Raw genomic sequence first — 27754 nt, forward strand, 5'->3', positions numbered from 1 at the left:
AACCTAAATTAAAGGAGCTAAACTGGACAGTTTTGGGCATCAGGTCATATGAATTGGGCAATTTTGCCCTCTAGAGGTTGAAAACTGCACCATAATTAAACTGTCCTGTTCACAGACACACAAATAGATGAAAACATCAAGGATTTAGATCAGTCTGGTAAAACACTGCATAATCCACCAATCCTACACATACAACAAAAAGAAAACTTCAAACATCAGACCATGGAGAGAGCATTTTATTGAGTGAGTCTGATTAACAAAATGAGCACTGCAAAGTTTAACAGTTTGACATTCGCTTTAGTTAATATTTTGAATCAGGGCATATGAAAACCTGAGCAGGATCACATTGAAACAGATTTGTAATTTCAGAAGCCTCTTTGGTTTCATAGATCTAAAGGAAATCATAATGTACGAAAAGCCTAAAAGATATTTACAGATCATATACAACATCCATCCCTGTGCTGTCTGAGTGCCGTTTCTTCATATTCTCAAAAATTCTTTACAAAACACCCTCATGTTGTGCTTGAATTCATAAGCAGTCAGCAAGAAAACAAATTTAAAGTGCATTACATATCAGTAGTTTGAGTGCAAAGAATAATAGAGGTAAACTCTGTTAGGCCACATACCATATAAAGGCATCCAATACATTCGTCTTATTACACAGTCTAATGAGACATTCAGGGAGTTCAGGTGCTGTAAATACTCTTTATAGAAGTTTGAAATAATACCTGTGTTATGTGTAACATGCAACTGCGTTTGGGTGGTATGTTACAATGTGCACAATATATACATGTGGTTATGTAAACTGTGCTTTGTAATGAAGTATTTAGATGCGCATAGTGAAGTTGGACCTAATCATATGTGGGCTAAATGCGTATAAGCAGTCATCAGAGATTTGACCAATTAAAAACTTGATTTAGTCTCTACATAGAATAGCTTGCCAAATTTACTGAGTCACTGAGTTAAACAGGGATTAAAGCAAACCCAGTACAAAACAATCAGAATGTGTCAGAACTGGTGGCGCAGTAGTTTGATATTTTACAGAGCACGCGTAAAGTATTTGTAGAAAGAACGCTCAACTTGATTAGATGTTCAAGTGAAGAGAAACAAAATGCACGAAAGAACAAAGGCATTAAAACTTTAAAATGATCCCAGTTTGGCATTTTCACAATGTGCACTTAATGCCTGCTCAGAAGAACTGGAAAAAACCTGGTCAGGCCTAAAATTCAATCCAAGGATGCCACAGAACACCAAAAACAAACAAAAAGAATACTGTAGCATGTCCAATATTTGGCAGTTTTCTCATTAAAATATACAAAATTCATTAAGGAAATTTAAATAAAAACAAACTGCCAAGTTTATGCATATCTACAAAATCATTTGACATTCCTTTAGTATATTAATTACAAACCCTGCAGCTGTTGGGCTGATCAGTATCAACAGTGAAATAATAAATGAACTCATTTTGTTTGAAACAGATGTTCGAATGTGTTGAGTCCTAACACTGAAAGGCACAGGAACCTGCTTTGGCTTCATTGCTGTTTACCAACTGCATGCAGTGCAACATTCAGTCAGTCTCTGCGATCATACTGGCGCTGTCTGCTTCATCATAGTTCCTCCGGTAGCGTACTGTAGAGGTGTAGCGGTGCCGGGTCTTTTTATACAGGACAAAGACCATGACTGCCACGACACAAAGCAGCACGATGATGAAAAAAAACAAGGCCACAGGAGTACCATGCGATTCTGAGAGGAGTGAGAGGAGAAAAGAGATTCCACATTAAACCAGGGCACAAAATGTGATGGATATAACTGGAAATCTTTTTAAAATGTCTTAGCAGTAACAGTTTAAGATGACTTATGCTTACAGTTTCAATCTTCCTGACCTATTACTAATACACAGTGCGTTAGGAAGAAAACACGATGGGGCAGTTATAGGAAAATAAACAGCAGTGAGGTGGTGTGATATAGCCCGATGTGAAGCAGAGTTACTGGTCACACCATGAAGTTTTATTCCTCTTACAATTTGCCAATGCAAACATTTTATTTATCACATTTATCTGAAGTGAGTTTATCTGAAATCTTACAGCTTCACCTCTGACTGTTACAAAGTACTAACACTTACCAAAAATGCTAAATAAACATCTCCTCACTGAAAAATTCACCATATCGAAAAATAGGATTAAAAAATGTGTGTAATTGTTAAGTACCCACTATACAAGTCCAGATGTAACTTGCTACTACAGAAACTATAATGTATTAGAAATAGCGCATAACTATAAACCTGTTACTTGCAGTCAAACTATTGAACAAAACTGCTGTTAAAGAAAAGTAATCAATACCTTCGGACCAATCAGATTTGAGAGTTCAACAGCACTGTGGTATAAGGTAAATTAATAATGTGGAATATGCATGAAACACGTTAGTTCCTGTTATCACCTATATATACACCTCACAGTAGCTTACAGTCCCTCACAAGCCTTGCTTTTTCTCCCCTCTCTTGACGAAGAAGATGAAAAAAAAAATGCAGCTTCTTGTTACTGAGAAATCATAAAAGTCCTCTGTACTGAAGACTTTCCCATGTCAGAAAACTTGCAGCTTCAGCGTTCACTGTTACAGACATTGGAGACTCCTTCCAAAAATGCTAAATAAACGTCTGCTCATTGAAAAATTCACCGTATCAATTACACATTTTTTAAAACTCGTTTATGTGAGCGTTCCATACAAGTCCCAGTGTAATTTGCTACTACAGAAAAGATAATGTATTACAACAAGCGCATTAGTATAAACCTTGTGACTTGCCTTGCTGGCAAACTACCGTCACAGCTGCTGTTATAGAAAATTAATCAATACCTTCGGACCAATCAGATTTGAGAATTCAACAGTGCTGTGGTATAAGATACTTTCTATGAATTATATCAGTGCTGTCACAGCTGAAGTGGAGAAGCTGTGTGGCCGACTCACTGGCAGGTGCCTTGCAGACGACGCGGCTGTAGCTCCCAGTGCAGTTCGCTGTGCTCCACGTTCCATTCATGGACACCAGGACAGCACAACCAGGGCGGGGCTGAAAGTGGCCCCAGTTGGTGAAGTCTAGCTTGCTACCATCTAGCCAGACAGCATCTGTGAGTTTATCTGTGAATTTAACAGTTAAATGTTGTTTATTATGACACGACAATGCACTTTTATTCAAAGCAACAATGACTTTGACTAAATGACTAAAAATGAAGGATAGAGTTCTAATTCAGTAAATTTTGCTACTGGTGCTGTACCTTTGTAGATTGTTCCAAGCCCCAGCCAAACGCGGGAGGTGGCGAGAGGGTTATCAGCAACATGCCGTGTGACAAAGTCGTTCTCGTCCATACTCTTAATGGTCAAAAGCTGAGAGGAGGGTTCTAGAAATCATACAAGTTAGTCATACAGTTAATCATACAGTTAGACATGGTAAAAATGTCAAATTTCAGACAACTGAACAGTATTTTTCCATTCGAAATAGGTAAGATTTCCACAATTATATATACATAACATATTTGTATATGTATTAACATATACTGTGTCATTAAACTTGCTGAGGTATATGGTTTGTACAGTGGACAGTGGGAGAAAACTGGAGAACCCAGAGGAATCCCACACGAACACGGAGAGAACATGCAAAACTCCAGACAGACATCAACCCAAGCAAACCAGGGCCCCGGAGCTGTGAAGCTGCGATGCTACCCACTGCATCATCGTGCAACCCAAGAATGCGGTTTGTGGAAGTTAATTCAATTTTAATTCACATTTGGGCTGTCGGAAATAACTTTCCTGTTCAAACATTTATATATCACATGTTTGAAGACAAATACATTTTTATTGTACATTCCTATGTTCTGGTTTGATTGCCTAAAGTAATTCTTAAAAAAAAAAAAAAAAATAATAATAAATAAAAGGTTTCCTAAATTTTCAGTTGCATCTATAGTCTAATTAAATATTTTAAATCATAAGAAAGCATGTGCCCTTAAAGTAATAGTACATGTAATTAGCTTTCCATCAGGTACTTATTGGGAGTCTTTTTCTGTAATATAACTCATTATAAAGATTAAAGATCCATAAATCATAATAAGTCATTAAAGATCTGGAAATCTGAAATGACATTCCATCTGGCACATAGTGCATACATGGTGTACGAAGGTGGTGTAATACCTATGCAGTTAGTCATAGTGAATAGGAAGCCATTTGTAATTGAGTCAAACTATATGTTGGTGGATGGGCATGAAACCGTACAGTCAATAAAATGTTTCTTCAACATTTTTTTTACCCCCTGCAAGTAGACATGTTCTGCTTCTGCAAAGGAAAGGCTTTGTGTTGCACTATTGCTTTCATTAAAATTCAAAAGCATATGAATGCTAAATAAAATGCCAAATGCAACGTTTAAAGGACTTTAACAACACTGATTCACAATAAATCCCAACAAAGAGGAGTTCAACCAGTCAAAATGATCAGACCACACCGAGTTCATCGATAAACGATCAGCATTTTGGGCTGGTATTTACTCAGGCGTGAAAGGAGAAAAACATTACCGAGTCACATGGAGATGAAAATCACGGAGTAGTATGTGTAAAGGATTAAATCAGCCAAGCTCCCCAAGTAAAACTAATGCCTTTTGAAACAGGCTTTAAGATGCCAATACATACCCAGTTCCTTACAAACATTTTGTGCATGATGATTGGAGAAGACCGAGTAGTTGTACAGGGTCATGACAATGGCGTAACAGTTGTCTTTATACTGGATCCATGAAACCTCTCCATTACTCTCAGGACAGTTAACACTGGATTTAGCAGCGATCTGATACTCTGACAAAAACATAAAAAAAAAATACATGGGCGTTATACTCTCATCTGCAACTTTAATAGGAACACCTGCTCACCAGCTTATTCATGCAATCAGAAACAGTACCATTTCTAGAGTTTACACAGAATGGTGAAAAAGAAACAAATAAACAAAAAAAACCTCCAGTGAGTGGCAGTTTTGTGGGTGAAAACACCTTGCTGATGAGAGAGGTCAGAGGAGGAGGATGGCCAGACTGGTTAGAATGGACAAGAAAGATATGGTAACTCAAATAATCACAACGGTTTACAACAGTGGTGAGCTGAAAAGCATCTCAGAATGCACACCACGTCAAAGACCACATCAAGTTCCCCTACTGTCAGCCAAGAAGTGGAATATGAAGCTACAGTGGCCATAGGCTTACCAAAAATGGCAATGTTTTTGTTTTCCGCACCATTCTGTGTAAACTCTAGAGAACATTGTACATGAAAATCCCAGGAGATCAGCAGTTTCTGAATTTCTTCATTCTGATGTTTGAGGTGAACATTAACTGAAGCTCTTGACTTACGTATCTGTATGATTTTATGCATCGTGCCGACTGGCTGATTGGATCATTCCATGAATGTGTGAGTGTACAAGTGTTCCTAATAAAATTTGTTACTCTAAACAGCTTAATACTGTAATAATAATACAATAATGTTTAAGAGAACTGCCAAACATTTGTCACACCAAATTTCTATAGTGAATTTACAATCAGGAACAAGTTGTTTACAAGATATTATGTATGTGTATGTGTATTTTACTTTGTTTGCTGTTGTAACAAATGGCACCCTCCATCTCAGCAAGGCAGTTGACTGCAGTCCAGCTGCCTTTAGGGTCCACATACACACATTTTTCCTCGGAAACAGTGTCCGTACTCAGAAACCCTTCAGAGTGGAACTGCAATGCCGTCCCATCTGACCACTCGTAAGGCCAACCACTGAACTACAGGAATATCCAAGACTACTGTTAACACCGTCATATTCATCAAACCACATCTTACGTTTCAGTAAATGCTACAACCATTTACTGAAAATGAAAAGCAAACAAACCTAGACCTGTTTACTTACATCTAGCCTGGAAAGACCAGTCCAGAGAGGAAATCCATCTCGTTTAGAAATCAGTGCCATGTCTCTGTTGGTTGTTTCGTTGTGAATGCTAACAAGATGGCCACCATCACTGCTGCATTCCTTCAGGGCCTGATACCAGTTCAGTTTCTTAGCAACCAAGCGGAAGCTATAGCCTGATGGACTTTTCACATCAGCTGGATCCTTTCGATACTCCTCTTTGTTATCTTTAAGAGAAACAAACAGCCTCTGAAATTGCCTCTGTGGTGCTTTGAATCAGACTGTGTTCACTCTCTTCTTTCAAAGATCAAACCATGACTGTTGTGAACTCGTGTCTTACCATTTTCAATTTTGCAAACCACAATGGTCCTCTGCTTGAAAGGTTTAAAAAGGTTTTGCTGCTCAAACAGGTACCATTCTCCAGTCAGACTGAGACCAGCCATAAAGGGCTCTGTGGCTGTCGGTCTTCCTTTATTCCAGTTGGAGTACTGAATGTAGGTATCATCATACCATTTCAGTTTCCCATCTATAAAAGCAGAAGCACAACAAATTATTTATAAAAGTCATGTGGGAGTTACAAGAACCTGCTTATAAAAGCAGAAAACACTAATATGTTTTATTATATTATAATTATCTAGATTTACAAGTACCTTTCTTGTCTCTGTACATCCCGAGCCACACAAATGAAGCCAGGTCTTTAAATGGCTGAAGCTGTGTCCTAATGAATTCATTCTCCTCTTCATTCCGAATGGTCAGAATATCACCCTTTCCAACTGATTTCAGGAAAAAAAACAAACACTTATGTAATATAAATGAAACAAACAGCCCCTTTCTTCACTTTGCTATATCGTGCGATTTTTTTGTATTGTAATAGACTTTTTATGTTGTTTTTGACCGTCTACAAAAAAAAAAAAAAAAAAAAAAAAAACCTAAATAAATGTCTTGATAAAGACATAAATGTAGAAATACTACTTTCAATAATTTTGACATCAATTGTAATTTTATGTTAAATTATGTGATTAATTAATTAATTTGCCAGGGTTTCTCTTTTGACAGCTACCAACCGGAGAGAGCCTGACATGACACATGTTTCCTCCAAGACATGCAAAGTCAGCCAGCAACGTTTCCTTTCTTTTTCTTTTTTTGCTCATGGTGCACCACAGGGCAGCGTAACACACTCAGAGGAAAGAGCTATCTGCCTTGTTTAGCATACACGAGCTCATAGACGCCCACACTTGGGCAGCGTCATTGTGACTGACGAGGAGAAGTAATTCCACCCCTCCCAGACAGTATGACCAATTTTGCTCCTTCGGCTCCTGGCCTCGGATGGCTCTGGCATCATCAGGATTCGAACTCGTGATCTCTGGACAAACACTTTTCTGTTGTGTCACTTGGGAGCTAGAGTTGCTCTGTAATTGTACGAATAGCTGATAGTATGCTTAACAAAGAGAGAATGTTTTTTTTCTTACATGTTTATAAAAGCACAAGGCTTCTCCAGACCAGAGCGTGGATATGCTGATTTATTATGTTCTTGGTCAGTAGGTCAGTCAGTTAGTGAATGTTATCAAAATTCTGAGACTGCTGATTTGGAAACATAAACATTCATTCAGTATAGCCCATACCGAGAAGCCTGCATGTCTGCCGCTCGTTGTCCTTGTCATGCTCCTGCCATCTCACTGCCTGGAGCAGAAACGTGTAGCAGTTGTTTCTGAATGGGATCCAGTTGGGTCCACTGCTCTCATGTGGACACTTTTTAGTGTCATAAGAAGGTACGATGTTGTTATCTAATTAAGAAAAGACTCAGTGTAAATTATAATGCTTGATATTAATTAATAATTTGATTTCTATAATGAATCAATCCCTGACTTAAACTGACTTCACTAGCAAAGGCGAGTCATTCAGCACATTTTAATTACTCCAGTTACAAGTCTATTAACGGGGAAAAAGTGAGTAAATGTAAGTTTATGAACAGGCATTTTAAATGTTCGGACCTTGTGGTCTGCGACAGATAGCCCCTTTTAGCTTCTCCCCACATTCTGTGGCCTTCCAGAAGCCATCAGTGTCCAGATAAACACACTCCCCTACAGTGTCCTCTTGGCCCCAGCGGCTAAACACAGTGTGACTGTGATCTGTCCAGTGGTACTGCTCATCCTAGGAAAAAAATAACAAGAGGAACAAACTTGAAACATAATAACTTTGCCATTTCTAGTGTTTTGCGTTGTCACTTTGAATTTACTTTGTGACAATGAAGTGTGGTGCTTGCTCGTGTGTGTATGCACAAGTAGGAGACTTTTACATTTTCACTGAACAGTCCGATCCAGAGCGGATGCTGAGCTTTGCTGACGTGTACAGTGAGCACAGCTTGCTGGTATGTATCAGCCACGCTGGCCAGGTCCATGCCATTCTTCTTACATAACTCCAGAGCCTCGTACCAGGTCACATTCTCCTTTAAAACCACCTTAAATGTGTTATTGTTGGCTTGGAACTCATTCTCAGTCACCCCAGATTCCTCCTGCTTATCTGGAAAAATCAGACCAAAAAAAATAAAATCATCTCTGCTAACTAAATCATAATATCTTAAAGAGGCAAAAAAGTACAGATGGACTACCTGCATAATGCTGGCAGATAGCAACGCTCTGCTCTTCAGCGCAGGAAGTGTAGTCCCAAGTGCCCAGCATGTCTGAATGGGGATCATTAAACATATAGGCACACAGCTCCAAGCCATCCTGCTCAAACAACTATACAAAAACAGATGAATGTAAGAATGTTTTTCTAAGAATAAAACTTGGAATACAGTGAGGTTAGTAATTATGTAATAGTTACTGGTATTGTATCTAACATATGAAACAGTGGAACACTTGCATTGATGTACATAAGACGCAGCTGGCCATGGATCAGTGGGTTAAAGTTGTGGTACTTCATTGGTGTGTTATCCACCCACTGATTGTCCTTCAAACCAATCCAAAGCTTTTTTGGTTTCCCCGGCAGCAGGGTGGTGATGAAGTCTGAAGACAGAATCAAGCATAAACACTGGTGCTTCTAGTCTGAACAAGTGATGGCGAGGAAAAAAACTGATGGCATGAGTAATTTGTGGAAAAACCATGTTGGTGGGATTTACCATAGCGTCTTAAATTTAACTCCAAATTAAGCCAGTTAATATAACAAACAAACCTGCACCAATTTTGTACCACATACATGGTTCTAATTTGCACCATGGCCTGGTACATGTCACAATGATGAGTTGCTATTCAAAACAAATAGTGAACTGCTTGGCTTCATGCAGGAAGTGTGCTCACCCTGTTCAGCTTGGTCTCGGATAGACAGGAGACTTCCCCTCAGGGACTGACACACCTCATTAGCGGCTTTAAAACTCAGGAACTGAGGCTTGGTCACTGTGTAACACTGTAAAACACAAACATGAAGTATGAAGCAGTGACTGGGGCTGGTGGAAGGCCTCCATGATACAGAGTAGATCATTGGCAAACCTTGTCCCTGAAGGCAAGCGTGCCATCCTCGCATGGTTTGCCGGGGGGGTGGGGCTCTTGTGGTCCAATCTCTGAGGATGTGACGTTTAACGTCTCACATACAAACGGCTGTTTGGCATCACATCTTATCCGGAAATCTGTACATTTAATGTAATTTCGTGTCACAGGCGGATATTTTAATGAAAGAGGAAAGATTACACTAATGAAATGACCATGAATGAAAAGATGAAAGAGTCTCATATTTTCTGGTGTACCTGGTACGTAGGATCCAGGGCTAAATGAAGTACATCTGCCCAAGACCATAGAGTGATAGACATGCAGATGAGTAAGCCTGAAAACACAGTGATTAGTACTGGGTGAGTGGTTCTGCATATTGCTTTTGGCTAAATTAGTCTGCAACTGGATTCAATAACTAGATTCATACTACAACTGGATTCATACTACTCACCTTAAGGGAACAAGAGGACCAGGTTCACGAAGGTCCACCCACCAATTCTCCATCCCCGCATGCTTCAAAGAAAAACAGTTGACACTAAATCCACTGGATGCTTTAGAGATTTCATTCTCTGTGTGGGGCAAGAGGTTGAAGAGGTGACTAGTCCTACCTTATAGAGGTGTTCACGCAGATGTCTGGCAGTGTTGAATGACAGAGGTGTGGCTAGTTTGCTTTTGTTGCTGCTGCAGTACATGCTAGCCTCTTCGTAGGACAACCTCGGTTGGTTTACAAACCAGAACTCTTGCCCATCCATAAACACTGAGGTGTTATGGTGTCCGTCTGCAGGGCAGAGAGAAAAAAAAATATATATACATCACACTAAACAGCTTCCTCAGAAAACAGTGCAAGACATCCATACATATAAATATATAAACATCCATGGTAAGAGAGAAAATGTTAAACTCCACCTGGATTATACCATTCAGGATTCTTTGGGGTTTGACCTGGAACACATATAACAAAACACTTAATCAACTCCGAACAAGCTACTTGTGTGTTTATCTCATGACCTGATTCTGAACAGTTTTAAACAAGCACTGCTAGATAGACCAAAATACTTGTGACAAATATACTTGTGCAAAATATACTGTAAGTGTTTCCATGTTTGTGCATGGCTTACCTCGTGGGATCTGACACACCCATTCCAGCTTAGCATCACAGTGAAAGGCTCTGGGGTAAAACTGATTAGGACCTTCCGCCGTCAGCAAAACGAACAGCAGTATGTATCTTTTTTTCAGCGACTGGTTACAAAACACAAAGACAGAGCACGTGCAATAATCATGAAAGGTGTTTCATTTTCTAACAGCAATGCTCTGACAGTAACACTAGCTCTAACTGAAATCACGGGTTTATATTAATGCGCTCCATGTTCTATAGTAACAACTGTTTGGTAGACTCTTCACATAAATGGAGTGGAAAAAGGTGTTTAGATGTTTATTTAGCAGTTTTGGAAGTCTCCAGCGTAAGCACTATGTAACAGTCAGAGGTAACAGTCAAGCTTTCTGACACTGGAACATCTTCAGGACAGAGGGCTTTTCGGTTTCTTTATAACATGACAAGCTGCAAGTTTTGACTTATTTAAAAAAAAAAAAAAAAAAAAAAAAAAAAGAGGCTGGCGGTGCTGTTGTCGTATGTGAAACTAATTTGTTTTGCGGATGTTCCACAACATTAAATAAAGTAACTATAAATGGATAAAAGCCACAACATGATGTCATAACATTCAAAATTTTTAATAATTGGGAAGTTGCTGTGGTATAAGAGGAATAAAACACTTTGGGACATGCTGTTATAGGAAAATAATAAACTTCAGAGTGGTAACACTAACTCCTCTTCATAGTGGAACATATTACGCCATCCCGTTGCTGATTATTTTTCTACAACAGCATGCCCTGTTGCGTTTTACTCCTTACCTAATACATACCAACTAGAAGCACATAACTGCAAAACTGTGTTTACCACACCACGGCTCTGCTCAATATTACTGATATTCTGGTGTACTGTAGTTCTTGAGATCTACATGAGCTCACCTTAAAGGCAGTGCAGTCTCTGTTATACTCATCATCTTCATGGAACTCTTCCGCAAATATCTTCATGGACACCTGTAAGAGAGTAATAGAGACATGTCAGAAATTGTCTGTATAGAAAGCACTAGTGACTACTAGTTAAAGTAGAGTCTTGCTAACTGTAAATTGGAAACTATTAGTTACTATTAGTAACTCACAGGCTGCCCGTCACTCCACTCCCATCGGTTGTCGTTGTTTGGATTTCGCCGATTTAAGCCAACCCAGAAGTAGCGATCATCACTGCACAACGTAAAAATAAACATCTAGCCTGTCAGTGTGTTCAGGGTTCCTTCCAGAAAGCGAGTGAGTTAATCAGACAATATAACTGACATTCACAAAATTTGTGGTTTTACACTTACATACAGCATGTGCCGTTTTTTATTTTGAGTATGGCCCTTTGTTTTTTTTTCCCTCCAGCATCTCCAATGTTATCTACTAGATTTACAATTTTTTTAAATGCTATAAATTTACAAAAGTAAGCGAAATGTCAAGGACTATGTAAACAAAATGCTATTTTTAATGTCAATTTTGCTTCCAAACTTAATACTTTTTACATTATTGTTATAATTTAGCATTTCTACACATTTTCATTATGTTATGTTTTATCAGAAATAAGCTATTGTACAGTTTTAATCAACCATGATTTGAAATATGAATATTAACCTGTCATTCATACAGACACTTGTGTCCTGAGTGTAGGCAGTTCATATGATTTCCCAACTAAAATGCCTTCTATAAACAGCAGAACTTTATCTAGCTCTGTGCCAGCTCCTCAGGGGTGAGATTTGGCAGTGAGGATCCACCACTGGACCACTTTTATGGGCCTTTCTTTCCTTTCTGATGGCTCTGAAGCTTTTTTATGTGCTGATCTGACATACGTTCATTTCTATTTTCATTCACTGGTTTAATAAATATAACTATCTGTACTGAACGTCAGATTATTACAGATATGTACACTGTGATCAAAAAGCTGATTAATTCTTCGAGACTCTTTCATGAAGTTTGAGTTTTAAATAACACCAGAAGGTTTGCTGCTACAGGCTAAAATATTGAGCAAACGTTCAGTAAAGCGGAATTTTTAAGCTGTGAGTTTAATATTTCTGTTCATTATTTCTCAATATTCTGTCTGTCAAACACAAACCATGTGTTGCCAATGACAAGAGAGAGTTTTATTGTGAATTCCCTCTTGCACATTCCTTAGGCATAAGAAATGCAATAACCATGCAATAAATTTTAAAGTCTGCTGACAGCATGTAAAATTGTGTCAAGCGCAAAGTTTGTAACAGCAGTTATGCAATTTCTATCGGAACAGTTGCATAACCGACTCTTTATCATTCTCAAAACATCTGGAATATTTCGCCATCGCTGAAAGACAATGCTCTACCTCTGACTGTAACAATTTTGTCAACTACTTACTCACCGTGACACCATTCATGCTCTCTTAAATTTTCATGAGATATGGAAGCCTGATGAAATGGCTTTAGTATTAAATTTACTTTTATAGTCATTAATATACACATGATAACTTATAAAAGTAAAGCAAATAAGTTTAGAAACATTTTTGCAAATTTATTAAAAATGAGAAACTGAAATCTCTCATTTAGGAAGTATTCAGACTCTTTATTCGGTAACTTTGCAGAAGCACCTTTGGCAGCTTCAGGTCTTCTTGGATAAGTCTCTACAAGCTTTCCGCATCTGGACTTGAACAGTTTCTGCCATTCTTTCTGGCAGATCCTCTCAAGTTCAATCAGACTGGATGGGGAGCATCTGTGAACTGCCATCTATTGGTCTCTCCACAGATATGGGGTTCAAGTCTGGGCTTTGGCTGGGCCACTCAAGGTCATACTGAGACTTGTGCTTCGGGTCATTGTTGTGCTGAAAGGTGAACCTTCATCCTAGTCTGAGGTCAATCTGGAGCAGGTTTTCTTCAAGAAACTCTCTGTATTTGGCTTCATTCACCCTTCCCTCAATTCCGACCAGTCTCCCTGTCCCTGCCACTGAGAAGCACCTCCATAGCATCATGCTGCCACCATCATGCTTCAGTGTAGGGATGGCATTACCAGTTGATGATCAGTACTTGGTTTTCGAATGAATCCCTGTTTTTTCTCGATGCAGTCTGATTGCAGAGGACTATGGAGAGCTTCCTGGACAACATGGCTTGGTTTTTGGTCTGACATGCACTGTGAATTGTGAATTTGCTATTTTTTGTGAATTGCCAAAGTGGACTCTAGGCAAGTTCTAAACACACTTCGAGATAATCAAAGTGAACCGGATTCACCTCAGCTCAGTTTGGAATGCCTGAGCCAAGGCTCTGAATACTTTAATGAGATATTTCAGTTTCTGATTTTTAACAAATTTGCAAAAAATGTTTAAAAACATGTTTTCACTTTGTTATTATGAAATATTCTGAATAATGGCCAAAATAATGAATAATGGCCAATCAGTTTTAAACTGAATCCATAACACAATAAAATGTGCAAAAAGCTAAGAGGTCTGAATACTCTCTGAACTCATATGATTTCCTAATCTGAGGGACTTGATGAATGTAAGCCCGTGTGTCTGTATTTATGTGACTGTATGTGTTCGAGTGTGTAGTACCTAACAGAGTCTCTCATAATCTCATGGAGTAAACGCATCTCCTCCTGCTCAGTGAAACTGGGCAGATGAGCTCCCAGTGCTTCACAAAACTGCTCAGCCTCTTCCCACGTGCGTTTACGACTCACTCTCTCTTCGTTAAACACCTACATGTGCACACACATGGACAAACAGCATGACATAACTGACATGTGATTCTGACAAAGGCACAGACACACACACACACACACACACACACCTTGTAACAATACTTCATTCCCTGTCGGGTAACCCATCCTGGAGAGCAGGTGGCATTGAGGTTGGGGTCAGCTGGTGAAGTTGGGACAGGAGTTTCAGAAGCAATGGGACTCTTGCAGATACTACCAGCTTTAAACTCAGTGCAGTTCTCCACAGACCATTGACCCACTGGGCTCGTGGACATCACTGCACACCCTCCTACTTTACCTATAACGCGCGCACACACACACACACGCACACACACACACACACACATACACACACACACACACACACACATCAGCAGAGCTCGCAATCCCTACAGGTCATGCTCTGAAATACGCAAAGTAGCCATAAATAGTGTATAGTAGCTTTTAGTTTTAAGCATACAGTTTTAAACATATAGTTTAAAGGTTTCTACAGCCATCTTTTGAAGTTTGGTCACATCTAGAAAAGAGCCGCTCAACTCTGCCCCTGTGCGTGTGTGTGTGCATGCGTGCGTGACCATGCGCTGAGCAAAGCAGAAAGCGATGCGCAAGCTGGAAAGCTTGCACGTGTCATTCTGAAAAGTTACTGACTGACTGCTCAGCCTAAATAAAAAGCTCATGTCAATCTTAGCCTGGGGTTCTGAGTGGCCTACTGTTGACATGGTTTCAGAGGCATATGTAGTTTTTACATAAACGGGTTGGGAATAGTTGGAGGGAAGGGCTTTATCAATGTTTTCATGGCTATTCACATCACAGGCAGCAGAAGGCTCTACGAAACACAAAAAGCTCATTTAACTTGTACTACATCAAGTTTGCTCAACCTGGTTCTCCCCATTTCCAGTTGGTATATGTGACTCTGCTTGCTTTTCCATCCTGGCTGAACCACTGGTATTCTCCTGTGCCTTTAGCGTCCTGAAGCCCAGTCCAGAAATACTGACGCTTACTGCTTACATGCTCCTTCAGCAGACTGTTAATGAAAGCCTGCTCAAACCTAAACAAGAAAGAGAATGTGTGTGTGTGTGAGAGAGAGAGATACAGGCAGAGATTTATTAAACATTTTAAGAGTTGTCTATTGTTTAATATTTAGCTGAACATTTACCTGTCATTAATGATGACTTTACAGCTGTTCTTATAAGAGACTTCCCGAGTGTCAACTTTATAACATGCATTTTTATACCTCCTCCAATCCTATATAAGAAGATAGAGAAATGAGCGTTATTATTTTCTTCCTTCATACTTATAAGATCCGCAAAAATCAGTTTCAGTTCCGCTGACGTGCAAACAGGAAAAACGATGTCTTACCCCGTCATGTGGGCAGCTATTTTCTGTTGCGTTCTCATTTACCTTGCCGGCTTTCTTACACAGGAAGGACTTCAATGCACTGCAAGAATCTACAGACCATGCATGTATCTGGGGGCGCAGAATATTAAAAAGTGTTGGTGAGACCTAGATTTTTTTCCTGGTATGCACACTTTTAACCTCCACCTTCTATTCTCACACCTTTTAGTCAACTATGAAGTGTGAACTTACGAATGCAGATTGAGCCAGATCCTGTACTGACATAAGGACATTTTATTGGTGACACGCTATTGCATTATATGGTTCTGATCAAATTCTAGAGCTGAATGGATCTGAGCTGAATAACAGCAAACCAGCAAAGCCACCTAGGCCTGGATTAATAACATATGTAGAAATATAATATTTGAATCATAATGGGTTGTAAATTCCTTCAGCAGATCTTATTAGTTTTATCTATACACTGTAAAAAAGTAAAAAATATCTTGAATACGGACAAATGTATCTAGTAGTATTTATGAGATTACTATAAACCAAATGTTATATATTATAGTCTGTTTTTAGATGCTTTTACACATTAAGCAAACCTTAAGCTAATTTTGTGTCTGTCTAGAAATAAATACTTGAAATTAGAAAAAAAAAATACAAGATAAAGTTCACTATATTCAAGATATTTTGACTTGCTAAGATGTCATTTTTGCTGTGTATGAAAAATATTAATTGAACTTTGAAAAAGGTTTGATGCATGATACATTTTTTAGCTCCACTAATTACTATTAATAACCACATTTAATTGCCCTGGGCTGGTACACAGATTCATTCTTCACATGGATTAGAAGCATATTAACAGCTCTAAGCTGAAAGCATGATGGCATAACAACATTGATGGCTTTAATAACTACTTTAATGGGTCATCTCACTCAATACTTGGCTGCTGTTCATACACATTTAATTCAGCTTTGGCTTGCTGCTCTTTGGCAGAGATGCTCTGCTCAATTATTTTCCTTTGGCGGAGTCCCAGCTTGTTTCATTTGCATATTCACACACTGTCGACTTTTTTAGGAATACCTGTACATCTGCACATTCATGCAGTTATCTAAATCATGTGGCAGAAGAGCAATGCAGAAAAAAATCATGCAGATACAGGTCAAGAGCTTCAGTTAACGTACACATCAAACATCAGAATGAAGAAAAATCGTGACTTTAACCGTGGAATGGTTGTTGGCACCAGAAGGGCTGGTTTGAGTATTTCAGAAACTGCTGATCTCCTGGGACTTTCACACACAATAGTCCCTAGAGTTCACACAGAATGGTGTAAAAACCAAAATACATCCCGTTAGTGGAGGGTCTGCAGGCTGAAACACCTTGCTGATGAGAGGAGAATGACCAGACTGGTCTGAGATGACAGGAAGGATATAGCAACTCAAATAATCACTCTTTACAACTGTGGTGAGCAGAAAAGCATCTCAGAATGCACAAAACATCAAACCTTGAGGTGGATGGGCTACAACAGTAGATGACCACAGTGGCTATCATGAGTACAGACTCACTGAAACTGGACAGAAAAAGAGGGGGGGAAGAAGAAGAAGAAGAGAAAAAAAAAAAAAAAAAAAAAAAAAAAAAAATCACCTGGTCTTTTTCCAGACTTCAACTGTCCAGTTTCAGTGACAGTTCTCATGACAGCCTCAGATTCTTGTTCTTGGCTGAACAGTCTTGTCATTCTCCTCTGATCTCTCTCATCAGCAAGGTGTTTCAGCCTGCAGACCCTCCACTCACACGATGCTTTTTGTATACCATTCTGTATCAACTCTGGAGACTGTTGTGTGAAAGTCCCAGGAAATCAGCAGTTTCTGAAATACTCAAATACTCGAATACAGTCCTTCTGGTGCCAACAGCCATTCCACGGTTAAAGTCACTGAGATCACGATTTTTCTTCATTCTGATATCTGATGTGAATATTAAATGAAGCTCTTGACCTGTATCTGCATGATTTTTTTACATTGCTCTGCTGCCACATGATTGGCTGATTCGATAACTGCATGAATGTGCAGGTGTACCTAATAAAGTCGACGGTGTGTGTATATATCTTAGCACAGCAGTTCTCACACTTGTTCCAGCCAGGGAGCCTTTAATGCATGGAAAAAAAATCCACAGAACCCCTCACTACAGATTTATTCCATACACATAATTTAACTATTCAAATATTAGATGTACAATAATATTTTGGCTATTTATTGGAGCCAGAGTTTTTTTTATTCCTGAACTTTCCACTCACAGAACACTTTTTATCATTTATCACTTTTTAACACATTATCATTCCATTCCATTCAAAGCCTTGTTGAATTTATATGTCAACTTGTTTTTGAGTTAATGAAGTTAAAATTCAAGTGGCTAATAACTATAAGAACTCAATAATAAATGTAATCATGCTTGAGTCAACTTATAGTATGACAATAAATGTAATAAATGTAATTAAAATCCACAAATCTATTAGGTACGTATAGATATTTTCAATTATTTGAAGATTGAAGAGAGAATTAAAAATCTGAATAGTAAATAAGATGTATCTGAGTATTATTTAATAGTGCTCAGAGCAGCTACATGTCTAGCACAGTTGTGGGAAAGCGTCAACAGCGAATTGGTGTGAGACTGCCTGTGGGTTAGGAGTGTTTTGCTCTTTGCGTGCTGTGACATCAATAAGACCTGCTCACTGCGGATTAGCTCTAAGTTTGGAAACTATTCAACAGATGGTTTTGCTTTCTGGATGCAGTCTTTAGATTAAAAAAATAATAATACATCACTGCTTATCTGTCTCACTACTAACATATTGATGTGCAGCATCTTTACCCCAGTTTCGTGGCAAAAATGAGTCTGTGCTGCAAAATGAAGACACATTCCTCTATGCTTGCCCCATCTCATACAGCACTCGTCTCAGTGGTGGAGTAAGTGGTAAATGGGGTCAAATTTGACTTTTACTCATAAGATGATTTAGCAGGAGCAAAGTGATTTTCTCACAGTCTACTAACTGTGTAGTAGTACGGCAAAGCATGTTGAATAGTAATTTATCTGTAATCGATGTTATGCTCTCCTAATGTCATTCAAAGTTATATGTATGTATATATGTATGTATGTATGTAGTTAATATATAAAGAACTGTATCACTGCAAAATATCATCCTTGATTTAAATTAATGTGACACATCCATTAACACTCGAGCCACATACCAAATCAGAGAGGACCACACATCCTGTGGTGTTGGGCTGCAGCATTGGTGGCTGATTACGTGCCCAGTACGTAAATGACGCAACCGATCCATCTTCCCACTTAAAGTGTTCTGTGTTGCTCTCAGCCTTCAGACCTATCCACGGGTTCAGAGTCTCTGAGAAATACAAACACATTCCTTCTCAGTTTCCTTCCTGCACCAGTGGCTTACTGACATTTGCAGAATATCATGATTTGTGTCTTGGTAATATATTGTTTGCACAGGTTTCGTGGGTGCTTTATAGTCCCTAAAACTCCAGTCTATGGCTGTGTAATCTGCTACTGTTGTAAACACATTACACTGCTGTCTCCGCTGCCACATTTAGTATGTACGCAACGTTCATGACGGCTGTAAAATGCACAGAAGAACTTGGCATCGCTGACCATAACTAAACTAAACAACTGTCTAGTTTTGGCTAAGCAGCACTACACACTGCTGTGCTAATTACATTTTTTTTTTTTTTTTTGGTTCAGCAGCCGCTTTCTCTCATAGCCTCTTTCAGCTCATAACGGGAATGTGATAAATACTGAAAGTTTAACAGATTTTATGGAAAAGTCAGTCTCAGTTAAGGGATTTTTGGTGCTTACCACAGCTGTGGTTAAATAAACCACATGTCTTTGGTGCTGGATTTTCCAAAGAAAGCCGTTAACTTTTGCTCTGATAACAAAGCATGTTGATAAACTAATTGTTCCTATTTATCATCACATTATTATTATTATTGAGTATATTTACTGCTAAAATATAGAACCTGTAGCTTGTGGGTACGTCAGTAGAGTACGATCTTATGTTATGCCTACTTCCTGTAAAATGCATGGTGAGCATATGCATGTCCTCCAGACTGTGGATGCTGGCCAGCTGAGCTCCGTTCTTTACACACACTTGCTGCGCCTCTGCATACATCTTCCTTTCCCCCATCTGGGTTCCATAAAGATTATAGCAATAACCCTGCCATGGGAACCATCCGCTCTCGCACTGGGTGGCCTTGTACACCTGTTTATCTATAGTGAGACATACGAACACAAAGATCTTAAATAAATATAGACTATTTTGACATACTGACACTATGGTTGCATCGCTTTAATATCCCACCTGTAGTCTCTGTCTGGCTGGTATTCTCTTTTTTCTCACAGATATATGGCAGCTTCTTCTCACATGACTCCCCACCAAAGCGCAAATTAGGGTGTATCACCCCACACTCTGGTGACATCCAATTGTGCTGGTCTGAAAACACAACAGTTTATTAATCCATCCATACAGAAAAGTCTTTGATAGGATTCTTTTACAGAAGCTGTCATCATAGCTAATGAAAGTTCAAGACCATGCACAGTCTTTAGAAACCACACACACAATGAATATGACAGATGTTTGTCCCACCACATCTAGAAAATATATGGGCATAAATGGATAAAGGTCCTATTGAAGCAGCAGATTTGTTCAAACACACGCATCCACATCAACAGTGACCCTGGCGACAACAGAAGTCTATTGTCTTTAGGGTGGAGACTAACACACTTGCTCTACACAAAGGTGGGGGGACTGACCCATCTCTAGCCAGAACAATGGCACACACTATACAACATTTTCAAACAAATCTGAATGCCTGCTGTGATACAAAGGACTACAGGCCATGTTTCACAGCTTTAACCTACACTGTGTGTTAAAAGTGATAACCGGGTCAGTTGTTTTGTAAGACTTCGTAATAAAAACTTTCATTACCTACTTCCCATGGGAAATAAACTAAAGGTGATGCATCTGACCACTGCCACCCCTGCGCCCAGTCCAGTTGGTTCAGCCCGATCCACAGCTGCTCCGGTAAATCTTTTGTTACTTTAGGTGCAGAAATACATTAGAGTTATTTCAGTGTTTAAGTGGCAATTATAATTAACTAACATTAATAAAGGAATCATTTTAGAAATGGCATGCTTGAGTAAATTTATACTATGACAGAGTTACAGAATCAGAAAACCAATACTGTAGCTACAACAGAATAAAGTCTAGATTAGGGGTTCCCAAACTATGTGTAGGGTCGACCGATTTACAAATGGGGTCGCAAGAGAAATCTCCTCTTCTGTTTCATTCAATCACTTTACAAATTAATGCAAGAAATATCGAAGACAGATTTTGTGTGCTAATATTTTCAAATGGTGCTGGTGAGTCATGTTAGTGTAGTCTTTTTCACTATCCTGACACACTGCACTATCGTAGTTCAGCAATAAAAATGGATTAATAAATTTTCCCATCCATCTACTACTAAGCAAAACAAACTACGTTGTGCCTCAAATTTCATACTTATGCACTAGTCTAGACTGTTATTGTGTACTAATACTAACCGGTTCTCCGATTACAGTTAGTGCTTGAATTTTAAAAACTTCTCATGCCTACCGATAGGTTTGTTTTGTGTACCAGCCTTCTGGATTTTCTAGATAATTAATTACTTTTGAATGTAAGGCCAGAGCTTTGGAATTGAGACACAGCCCACAACAACGATCATGACAACAGCGGAAAGTTTTAAGAGTGACCGAGCTCGTCGGTGTGTTTAACATCGCTGTGCATAAAATAAAAATTGGGACAGGCATGTTTGGCTCTTACATGCTGTCTAGCATCTGCCAGATGTACAAAAGATACAGCGAGTGTGTGAATAATGATGATGCTTGTGTTGCCATGGCTTCTGCACACGCACGCAAAATCACGTGTCAAGTATAAACCAGGCTGCCTCGCATCGGGCACAGCACCATGGCGTGGATTATTTTTCTATAACACAACACGACCCACTAGACTGGTAAGTCAGTGCAAGGAGAAGTTCTTCGGTTTTCAATCACTTATGTATATATAGTCATATTTGTATGTAACTGACACAATAAAATGTTCAACTGTTACAGTAGTCCTATATTAAAAATCTGAAATGGAGTTGTTGATAATTCATAATGTCCATTTGTCCATTTTGGGAACCCCTGGTCTACATGCTCAAACAGAAATCAAGTAGTCATGGATGCCATGGGTGTCATTATTACCCATGCAATATCATTTGTAATATTATAGCATTGTCTGATACTTAATAAATCTATTACGAACCATTTCTGACCATATCCCAATAATTCACTCTGTAAAAATAGGCACAGCAGCTAACATTTCATACTCCTCGCTGCATTCCACTGCACTGTGAAGGATAAATGGTTTGTTTGTATATAATCATATTTACAGTTCTGCAGTTCTCGAGGACTGGATACACTGAGCAAGTCTCCACCCTGACTACGGCAGGCATCCCGCGCCTCGTGCCACGAAACCATCGCTGTGGAAACCACCTGGTAACAGCGACCATCGAAAGGGCCATCCCATAATGTACCACATCCCTTCTCTGAAACAGACATCATAGGGTGGGAGAGACCGGATGAAAGAGATAGCCATAGAAAGAGAGAGAAGTGAGAGAGAGAAAGAGAGATAGAGAGAGATCTTATACTTTCTCTTACCCAACAATTCAAAAAGCATTTTCTCATTCCATAATGTACATTATACACAGAGCAGAGCTTCCTGTTTTATTAATATGGGGCTATGCTGATTTGGACTGTTGCTGTTACTTGATATCTAATCTTTCAAAATCTATTGCACTGTCACAGGTTTCAAGTGAGAGATAACGTCAAGGGTCAGGGTTATGCCGGATCTCGAGTCTATCCTGGAAACACTGGGCACAAGGCAGTAATACACACTGCATGTGATGTCAGGATTAAATCTCGGACCCTAGACCTGCGAGGCAGCAACCCTACCCGCTGCGTTATCAAGTAGCTCACCAAGTTTGTTATTTTCAGATGTCGGTACACGTCCAACATGCTCACATAATACAAGGAGCACTGATTTAGACCTGTGACTAAGTTTTATGGCAGGAGCTCCTTTAGAGGTCTCCTGATAAAAGGAATTAGCGGATACTTACCAGCCAATCAGAAATGAGTAACAGCGAGCATTGTAGAAATAATAATATTCCTGGTTACAAGCATGCTTTCAAAACAATTATTATTACAAAAAAAAATGTATTTCATCATTAACTATTCAGACTCTACCCACACAGCAACAGAAAAAGAAGGAAGGATGTAAGCTCACCATATTTTAGACAGTTTCCCCACTTTTGATCATTATCATAGTTCTCAGTTGTGGAACACCAGACGAGAGAGTCGGTGGCGGTGGCATGAAGGCAGCTGTTGTGCCAGGTTTTGTTGTATAGGAAGGGGAACGTGCAGGGTGCACCATAAGAGTTACCACCGGTGGTGTGAATCGCTAGAAACACAGATAAACAGGGGTTAATTGCAAAACAGAGAGGGTGTATGTATGTGTGTGCGTGTATGCTGATGAGGAAAGTCCCCAAACTGGTTCAAACGCAGTATAAACCTGCTTCTTCGAACCAGCTTGATTACACTGTAATCGTCCAATAAACACCAAAAACAGGCTATGTTTAAAAGCAAACATTCACTGCAAGACAACCACTCATTCCAGGAACTGAGCAAAGCTGCCACAACGATACAATAAATATCAGCAGGACAAAACAGAGTGTCATCATTTAAAGTCATTCAGTACTGGACTAAGTTCTGGGCGTGGTTGTTAAATTGTCTTTGGCTAACTTTGAAAGAAGCGAAAGTGAAAGTCGATCTTTGCCTAGGATTATGCCCACGGCATTTGTCCCATACTGTGATCTGTTGACGAGAAAGATACCATGAACAGAATTCCCCAAAAACTCCACAGAAACTGAGGTACATTGTGTACTTACATACAACAACTGCAATATCCAGCTATCTGATGAATCATACCGTACCTTACGCACATACTCTTCTCTAAAACAACCAGAACTTACAGGTTTAACAGAAGAATTAGCAGAACAACGATAAAACAGGAACAACCATTAAATAAAAATAATCTGGGCTGAGTGGCTTTCTATGAGGAAAGTTACAAAATTCTTCACCCAAGCAAAGTTTATTGTATGTTTATATGCATTTGTATGTACAGTGTCCTCCAGAATTATTAGCATTCTTCATAAAAAAAAATTGCAAAAATGATAATTTCACAATTTAGATTTTCTATTCAAACAATAGAATTTTTTATCTATCAATCTCTAACAAAAATTCACTCGTTAGAAATTTTTTAAATAGCAGTATTTTCTCTCAATGCAAATTGTCATTCTTGAAAAACGGTTTTATTTTAAATATTTTTCATTTGCTCTCAGTTCACCAGACTGTTGTTGCTTTATCCATGTCCTGTTTCCCAGTGGTACAAACATAAGGTTGCATACATTTAAAAATATCATTGGCATCTATTACTTTGGGGAAAAAACACACAACTTTCAACACAAGAGAGACATGTGGTTGTTCACCTGCGCAAAGCAGGGTGTAAAGTAACAGATCTGAAAAGTACATAAGCAGTTAAAAATAAAATTAGCACGCTTAGGGCCATAACAAAAGAATTCACATGACTCAAACAGGTGGACACATGAGCACACTGTTCCTACTCACACACACACACACACACACACACACAGAGCGAGAAGGATGGTGAAGCAGGTAAAAGCGAGCCCGAAGTACACAGTTTCAGAAATGAACAGTTTAGCTGATAGTTGTGGTTGCATTACACGCCACTTTCAAAACAACAAGCTGTGAAGCTCAAAGTGTTGTAAGAAAGACGCCCTTCCTGGGAGCATCTTATATAACACAGCATCTAAACTTCTTCATTAAAACTACTACTGGCGTTGTGTGTTGTGGTTAGATGAAATCAAACATCAAGCGTTATGGTCATGCATACCATCAGCTTGTATGATGACAAAAGGTGGCACCTGATAGCCACTGTAAAACATGGTGGTGCATAACTGATACTTTGGGGTTGTTTTGTGGCTGGTGTTTCAGGGGCTCATGTGAGGAGTGACAGCATCAAGAATTATGCTAAGCACCAGGATATTTCAGACCCAAACCTGGTTCCCTCTGCCAGGAGGCTCAGACTTGGATAGACCTTCGAGCGTTGATCTTATTAGATAGAACAAGATGAGCCAAACATACCACCAAATCAACACAAAAATGCTTCAAGGAACACAAAAACAAGGTTTTTCAATGACCATAGCAATTTCCACATTTAAACCTGACTGAAAATCTATGGTCTGATTTGAGGAGACATTTAAATGTTCTGCATGACTAAGGTTCCTAGTCCAAGTGTCTCCACCCTCGTTATACAATACAGGAAGAGAATCCATGCTGTTATTTTCTCCAGGAAAGGTGTCACAAAAATATTAGCTGTATGGGTGCCAATAATTTTGAAATCAGTGTTTTGTAGGAAAAAAAAAATGCACTACTCAAAAAACCTTTGTGTTTGGGGAAAAAAAACAAAAAAACAATATAACTATACAATGTCCCTGTGTGTTTGAGCTCAAAATAACACTTGATTGTGTTTTTCTTTTTATATATTAATTCTTTACTCATTTTCATGAAGGGTGCCAATAATTCTGGAGGGCATGATATGTACATGTTGGCATCTCTTACTTTGGTATGGCCTTTCACAGATGCTCTCCGTAGTGCCTCCCCTTCTCCAGGAATCGGATGCGTCCCGTTTGGCTGTCACAGCCCCGCTGGCGGAGACGCCCAGCCTCATCTGAAAGGTGGTGATAATATATCCCTCATAACAGCGCCATTGCAAAGTGGCGTTGTCGGAACAGCTGGTGAGAGACAGCGTTTTGGACAGAATGTCCAGTCCCAGGCAGGCGGATAAATCCGTGTGGAAGAGCCGATGTCCTGAGCCCCACATCCACGACTGGGCTGCCGTTGATGAACAGTTTCCCAGAGTCAGAGATCCCACCTGAGCCAGGAAACATTTGCCTGTGCCTTCATGCTGGATACTGAAGGTGGTGCTATCTGTGGCACGACAGAGAGAGATTTCACTGTAGCAAAACAGATATTTAGCAGCAAAAAAATCAAGCTATATTGTTACAATTTTAGAGAGCTGATTCAAAGAAATACATTCCTGATGTTTTTTTTTTTACTCATTCACTTTCAGTAACTGCTTTATCCTGGTCAGGGTCACAGTGGATTTTGGGAACACTGTATGTGAGACGGGAATACACCCTGGATGGGGTCAGTCCATCACACACACACACACACACACACATTCACATGCTCATTCACATGTAGGGGCAATTTAGAGTCACCACCTACCGGCATATCTTGGGGAAGTGCGACAAAAACCAGAAAACACAGAGGAAACCCATACGGACACAGGGATTACATGTAAAACACGATATAGAACTGGAGACCCTGAGCTGTGAGGAGACAACGCTCCCCGCATGATTTCTTTATACCATACTGAAGCAAGGAAATATTCCTTCTGAAAAGCTGTGACCTCAGAGACGGAAACTTCCCATATGCAACCACACCTCCTATGTCTCTTCGAGCTTAGTTTAGCTTCCACAGTTTAAGATCTTCAAATGAACCTGTAATTTGGATTTAATCAGGAATAATTTAATTCTACAGGCTGTTCAGGGTTGCAAACTTCTGACTGAAGTGTTTCGCAGTCAGTGCACGAGTATAAGATTGCGTTCTCTTGGCAATAGTCTTCTTGTAAACACTTTCATTCTGAAAATAAAGGTGCAGTTTTGGTTTGCAGAAAGCAGGAGGGAGTACAGGCCTTGTAGCTTTTGGGTGGAGACCAAGCACTATTGTGAAAACAGTTCCAGGACAAGGAGGCAGGCTTTTTAAGGATTAGCTTTCCCTTTTCTGAGGATTAGGGCTCTTGAAATGTGTGTACACACGTGTATAAATTATATGAAATTAAAATGTCAGTGACTACTTAAAATACTTGAAATAATCTCTTTGAGCCATGCAGTAGAGCAGTTAAAGGACTGTAGGGTACTCAACATACTAAACTTACTAAACATACTAAATAGTATGCATAGAGCAGAGAGCAATGTTACTGTTTAGTGTTTAGTGATAATTTGGCTGATGTGTTTCTCTGAACATAAAAACAACTGAAAATACAGAATATATCTGAACTAAAAAAAAGTCCTACGCATGTGTGTGTGTGTGTGTGTGTGTGTGTGTGTATACACACACACACACACACACACACACACACACATCAGTGTTACTGTGAGTCTGGAAAGAAGTTTAGTATTACAGCCTTCCCAGAGTGTCCAACCTAGTAGCCTACATGTTATAGCTAAAGCTAATGTAATAGATTTGAATACACTTCCTACTTACGCAGCTAACCAACCAGTCGGCTGTGTATTTAAAGACACATGAAGCTATTGTTTGTTTGAAGCAAACTTTCAGATATTAATGAACCCCAGGCTTCTGCGACTTCAGACTACTACAGAAGAGAGCCATGAAGAAAGTTAGCATGTGATGTGCTGTGCTGTGCTGTGAGGATATTCTGCGTGGCCTCGCGCGCAGTGCCGGAGCAGCCTCGCGCAGGAATGCAGTCTTACCAGCGGTCCCAGTCAGTGCGCAACTTCCCAAACGAACCGTGCTTTCTCCACAAAGTAGCCACAAAACCGCACAAAGCACTCCCTGCCCAACCCAGTCCATGGTTACACGGCAAAACCCTGCTGCTTTAAGTCATTCGTTACTTTTCTAACACTGACAAGTTCACTCCGTTACTCTATCCTACTGAGCAACTCGCCAAGCTTCCCCTCCCAATGACTTGCAGCTATGCAACACTCTGTTTAGTGTTATTACCCTCCGAAATGGAGCGCCGCGATTGGTCAACTGTCAGTCACGTCACCGCTCAAGAAACCACGCCCAAACATAAAACGGCTTAGGGGATCTTCTCCAGAGTATTATCTCAAACAGAGTGACTTATTTATAGTCTTTCTGGAAATTGAAGACTTCTAAATGTTATTTTTGTATTTAAATTCATGCCTGATTTGCTACTGTTAAACAAAGTTACCAGTATTTCCAAATAGCATGTGGATGATCATTTATCAGGAGAAGT

At 39.4% G+C, this 27754-nt stretch overlaps 1 protein-coding gene across 1 annotated transcript; it reads right to left on the reverse strand.

Moving 5' to 3' along the window:
• Positions 1 to 218: 218 nt before the first annotated feature.
• Positions 219 to 27476, reverse strand: ly75 (lymphocyte antigen 75). The gene is made up of 35 exons (XM_026924232.3): positions 27249 to 27476; positions 25312 to 25680; positions 22898 to 23071; positions 22005 to 22160; positions 20522 to 20632; positions 19895 to 20026; positions 19603 to 19803; positions 18768 to 18922; positions 15550 to 15657; positions 15347 to 15435; positions 15069 to 15238; positions 14283 to 14488; positions 14048 to 14190; positions 11608 to 11689; positions 11414 to 11485; positions 10507 to 10627; positions 10295 to 10330; positions 9997 to 10166; positions 9840 to 9901; positions 9646 to 9722; positions 9392 to 9528; positions 9203 to 9308; positions 8769 to 8911; positions 8515 to 8644; positions 8203 to 8426; positions 7898 to 8057; positions 7529 to 7690; positions 6557 to 6679; positions 6247 to 6432; positions 5910 to 6133; positions 5604 to 5784; positions 4668 to 4826; positions 3267 to 3389; positions 2962 to 3129; positions 219 to 1743 (listed from the first exon to the last, which is right to left on the reverse strand). The coding sequence occupies exons 1-35, from the start codon at positions 27346 to 27348 to the stop codon at positions 1568 to 1570; spliced, it is 5136 nt and encodes a 1711-aa protein (XP_026780033.3). The 5' UTR covers positions 27349 to 27476; the 3' UTR covers positions 219 to 1567.
• Positions 27477 to 27754: the final 278 nt, after the last annotated feature.

The sequence above is a fragment of the Pangasianodon hypophthalmus genome, chromosome 11 (genome assembly GCF_027358585.1).
Source record: "Pangasianodon hypophthalmus isolate fPanHyp1 chromosome 11, fPanHyp1.pri, whole genome shotgun sequence".
Classification (NCBI taxonomy): Eukaryota; Metazoa; Chordata; class Actinopteri; order Siluriformes; family Pangasiidae; genus Pangasianodon; species Pangasianodon hypophthalmus.